Genomic DNA, 5329 nt, shown 5'->3' with positions numbered 1-5329 from the left:
AATTATGATTATTATGAAAATTGAATATACCATCCCTGGTAAAACTAGCTTACTAGAGTTTGCTCTGTTTATAAAATTCATTATATCTCACAAACGAAGACAGACAGGACATATATTTATCTGACTTTTTTTCATTATTTTTAGGCAAGTACAATCAGCTCACGAAATTACGAAACACCCTGTATATATAACACCTACGCGACTTTTACGTATTATTAAAACCGACTGAGCGCAAGAGGAGAATTTTATCAACGACACTTCATCCGGCCAATTTATCTGAAAATCTATTTTCCGCGGCAAATTAAAGCTCGGACGACGAAATTTTATTTTACCACTTTTCGTCTATCTTTAGGCATCACCTTCCGCCCATTTACGCGATATTTTCGGCCTCACCTTTGTAACGATAAGGTTAAGCGCTATTTGCGGCAAATGTGCTTTTAAAGATACATAAAACACACACACACACACAACAGAGTCGAAATATTTTCAAAAACACTTCACGCAACATAATCTCATTCAGTTATTTTCTTTTCTAAATTTTAACGATACAGATTGTTCAGATGATCTGAACGGTTTTGTCACAGATAATTGCGATAGAAAGACAAAGACCCGTGCAAATTGAATATCTCCGTATATCCTGTTATTTTGTTGCTTCTGTGCAGTTCGAAGCGCGGAATTAATTTCCCTTCGGTTCAGCAGTTTAACCTAATTAAAACGGTATTAAAGCCTCCTAGGTGGAGCCGGGATATTACCGTTGGCTACTTACGCTGTTTAGTTTCTAAACTACGATGCTCGCCAGCGTAACGCTCGACTCGCGCTACTCGCCTGACTCGTCCGACCATAATCCCCGTCATCGACCATATTCCAAACCCATTTCATTTTCCCGCTTCGTTAAAAATTCTCCTGGCAATTGGAGTTTCAATTTGAACTTTACGTTTCCACCTGACTCTACCAATTTTCAATTTTCCAGTTCTACCGAAAATAATGAATTTCCTTTTTTCATCGAGATTCCAATTTGCCCGCAATTTGCGTTTGAATGTATAATTTCCGCAAATAAATATTCAGGAAAATGTATGCATGATTTGGAAGGATCATCAGAAAATTATATAAAAAATAATTGAACGATAAACTGATGAAATTTGTGTTCTTTTCTTTCACGACGAATTTAATGGCGTATATCATTTGTTTTCAATTATTTCAGTATAAAAAATATTTAAATATTTAATTGTATAAAATTAAATATTTTATTTAATATTTTGTTAAATTAAATATTTGAATATTAAATATTTAAAATAAATATTTTATTTAATTAAATATTTAAATATTTTATATAATAATTATATAATATTTATAATTATAAAATATTTAATATTATAATATTTATAATATATATTATAATTATATAATATAATAAAATATAATATATTATAAAACATTATAAATATATTATTATAAAATATTATAAATATATTATTAAAATATAATATATTATAAAATATTTATAATTATAATATTTATAATTACAAAATATTTAATTAGTGTTTTTTTTTAAATGGCGAATTTAATGTTTAAATAAATTTCATCAATTTACGCAAAAACTGTATATTCCGGAAGTAAATCCCCAATTTTGTTAGTGTACATCCCTTCAACATCGACTATTGCCGCTAAAAAAAAAAAAAAAATACTCAAAAAATGCCGTATAAATCCGGCGCTCACAATAAAAGGAAATGTCAAAGAGATTTTATCCTCTCGAACGACACAGCAGACTTCACCCAAACCACAAGCAAATCAACAACAATAATCGTGCAACAATAAATTACACTTCCATGCCATCGCGTCGCGTCGTTCCATTGTTATTTGTATTCTTCTACAATGAGAAATGATATTCAACAAAAAAAAAAAAAAACAAAAAAAACAAAAAAAGATACACACGCTAGAGAAGAAAAACGTGCGAGATACCTGTCGGCGAACACGCAGCTCGCTGGAATCAGGCCGTGGACGGTGTAACTGATAGCCCGGACGAGGATTCTGAACTGTTCCCGGCCGTTCAACGTCTCCTGCTTGATGCTCAGTATCACCGGGCCGAGGTCTTCGTCGTTGGTGAAGTAGTTCCAGTGTTCAGTACCGTAGAAGTACTTCTCGTAGGTCTCCTGCTCGACGGAGGTCAGCTCGAACCCTTGGTTCTTCTCCCATTGTTCCTCGATGGTGGTCTTCTTCCTCGGCAGTTCGTCGGTGTCCGACTCCTGCTGAACCTCGGCCAGCTCGGTGTCGGTCGCCTCGCCGCTCTCGCTCTCGTCCCAGATCGTATCGGACGTGATCTGCTGTCTCGAGCACTCGATCCAGTAGCCAGGCGTCGGTACCAGGTTGTGCGGGAACTCGTTGCAAAACTCGTCTATGGAAACGTCATTGATGCAATCGAAATCATGCATTATCACGGAAGAGATGGGAGAGAAAGGACAGAAAGAAAAAAATGTCTGTCAGATGTTTTTTCTCTTCGACTCCTTTGTCAAACTTTCAACAACCTCGTTGTTTCTTTTACATAAATATTTATATATATTTTTATAAATATATATATATTTCTCGCGCACAGTTTGATTTTTGTGGAAGACGCGAGCGAATAAAAAAGTTAATTAATCGTCCGTACGTTTGTTATCGTCCGCAGGTAATAAATTTACGATCGCTCGGTTCAATGTCGACGCTCGACAGATTAAATTTAACGCAAGCAACGCAGCTTCTTCTGAAGCACTTGCGACAGTCTTTGGACAGAAAATCGTTAAAAGGAAGCAATCCGATCCGGGTTTCTTAGGGTCGTGTTCGACCTAGATCGAGCTCGGGGCTGACCCGTTTCAGGGATTTCTCCTTCGACGTGCAACGCCATCACTGTCCATCCACTTAGACACGTATCGCCACGCGATACGTTTTTCCCCTTCGTAACAGCACGCTTTTCGTTTATCGATCCGCCCTTTTTTTCCTTCCCCCTCTCTCTCTTTCTCTCTCTTTGTCTATTTATCTATCTATATTTCTCGCATGGAACGTCGACGATACCGCGGTCGACTCACTGTAAGGTAGAACACCAAACTGTTTATAGACAGGCTTGGTATTCGAACTTAAAGTGAACCGGCCCCGGTGCATCCGCGTCTCCTGGTCGTCTATCCGCCCCTCTAATCTCAGCGTGCTCCCCCAGCAGCGACTAATGGCCTGTGGTGCTTCGTAAATTCGATCGTCGATACTCGTGTTCCAGTTCTCTTGCCGCTTCTTCTCTCGTCGCTCCGGCATCAGGCAAAATGATCCATGGGGCCGATATCTTCGGAGAATCCCTCGGTTTCCTTCCATCGGACGGGAGTTTCACAAGCAAGAAGGCTCGAACAAGGCACACAATTTCATTCACAATTTTTTTTTTTTTTTTTTTTTTTTTTGAGGAATTCTGAGGACGCAGGGAAGATGTTTTTTTTGTTTTTTTGTTTTTGTTTAGAAATTCCACTTACTTTTCCTGAAATACTTTTGTAGTCTTTTTTGGATATATTTATACTTTCTTCTGACATTGCATTTACTTCCTCTGCTTATTATAATATTTGTAATTATTTATTATTATTTACATATTATTATAATATTTATTATTATTTACATATTATAATATTTATTATTTGCATATTATTATAATATTTATAATATTTATTATTATTTACATATTGTTATAATATTTATAATATTTATTATTTGCATATTATTATAATATTTATTATTATTTACATATTGTTATAATATTTATAATATTTATTATTTGCATATTATTATAATATTTATAATATTTATTATTATTTACATATTATTATAATATTTATAATATTTATTATTTGCATATTTATAATATTTATTATTATTTACATATTATTATAATATTTATTATTTGCATGTTAGTATAATATTTATAATATTTATTATTATTTATATATTATTACGTATTTACATATTTCTTCTGATATTGCATTTACTTCTTTTGTTTTGCACTACTTTCCTCTAATATTGTATTTACCTTTTCTATTTTGCAGCACCCTCTCGATATTTATGGAACATTTATATTTTAACTCGATGTACTTCGGAACGTTTCCTACGGGAACTGGAACGAAATAGAAACTCTCGATGCTACTCTACACGCGTCGTCTGTGAATGTTATTCCACGAACAGGGTCTCTCGCGCGCCCGTGTAAAAATTCCACGCGTATACATGTTAACATTTTACTCTTTGGAATCTACCCCCATTAAAGCTGGCGACAAAACCAGACAAAATCCAAATCATCTCGCCTCGCGTATGAAAATTGCACGTGTTCGCCTCCCGTTGCCCTTTAAAAATCCACGTCCACGCTGACAGCTCTAAACTTCTTTTCACGCTCGCTGTGAGTTTCGATTTTTCGGACAAATCTCTCTCGTATTTCGCGCGTTTCGAACGCCAAATTTTGCCGAAATTTTTTTCACGAATTTTCACGATCGAAGGGACAGTAAATAGAAAAAATCTTCTGTAAAATCGTTCGCTCGTCACAACGGGTCGCGTAGAATTTCGCAACTTTTCGCGGTTTCACGGTGGAAAATTTTATTAATTCGTGTATTCGATTACGCGTACGAGAATAAATTTGCAAAATTTGTCGCGCCAGCGTGCGGAATATTAAGTTATCCGTAATTTTGCCAGATAGCATTACGTCTCTCGCTCCTATCTCGCGAAACGTTCCGTTTTATTTTCAATCGAATCAAAGCACGGTGAAAGATGAAAATGAACACGCCCAATGTTCCCCGATCGATGTACATATTTGAACATATTTAAGCTTATCCTAAACCCAAGGGCATTCCCTTGTTCGAAAGTTTATCAGCATATTTACAGGTTTGAAATAGATCGAGCAACTTTGTTTCAGCTTTGCACGAATTTGCAAATCAACCAATTCTGACAGCGACGAACGTTGTTGAAAATAACAAGCGGCTTGAGCATGCGGAACGCGTTCGTTCAATTAACGTGGCCTTCGCGTAGCAAAACATGTTTATTTACTCAAACAATCGACGAATGAAAAACACGCGTGCTCTCCCTGCGAACGTGTGAATATGAGAGATATCTGCCTGTCCCGGTGCAGATAACAATGGAAATTTGTTTACTTACCGCGATAATTGATAAAGTTTCAACTTTTAAAAGCTTTCACGGATGGTCTTTTAACGGAAGTGATCTTTTCCGAAGTCAGGCTCTCCCTGATTGAAGAGACACTTTTACAATTTCTTTTTTTTTTTATTTTAATTTCACAATTTTTTTTTTATAACTTTGGCAAATCCATCAGTTTAGTTTTTTTTTT

General features: G+C 35.5%; 1 protein-coding gene across 3 annotated transcripts in view; it reads right to left on the bottom strand.

The window, feature by feature from the left end:
* The window catches only part of LOC122527862, a 79943-nt gene that overhangs the window by 9698 nt on the left and 64916 nt on the right, over nucleotides 1–5329 (bottom strand). For all 3 annotated transcript variants that reach the window (XM_043652418.1, XM_043652420.1, XM_043652421.1), the window contains one exon: nucleotides 1960–2392. In XM_043652418.1, the coding sequence (XP_043508353.1) occupies nucleotides 1960–2392 (433 nt within the window). The remainder of the gene's footprint in view (nucleotides 1–1959; nucleotides 2393–5329) is intronic.

The sequence above is a fragment of the Frieseomelitta varia genome, unplaced genomic scaffold, assembly GCF_011392965.1.
Source record: "Frieseomelitta varia isolate USP_RPSP 00005682 unplaced genomic scaffold, Fvar_1.2 scaffold_235, whole genome shotgun sequence".
Classification (NCBI taxonomy): Eukaryota; Metazoa; Arthropoda; class Insecta; order Hymenoptera; family Apidae; genus Frieseomelitta; species Frieseomelitta varia.
This window is presented reverse-complemented; position numbering and strand designations above follow the sequence as displayed.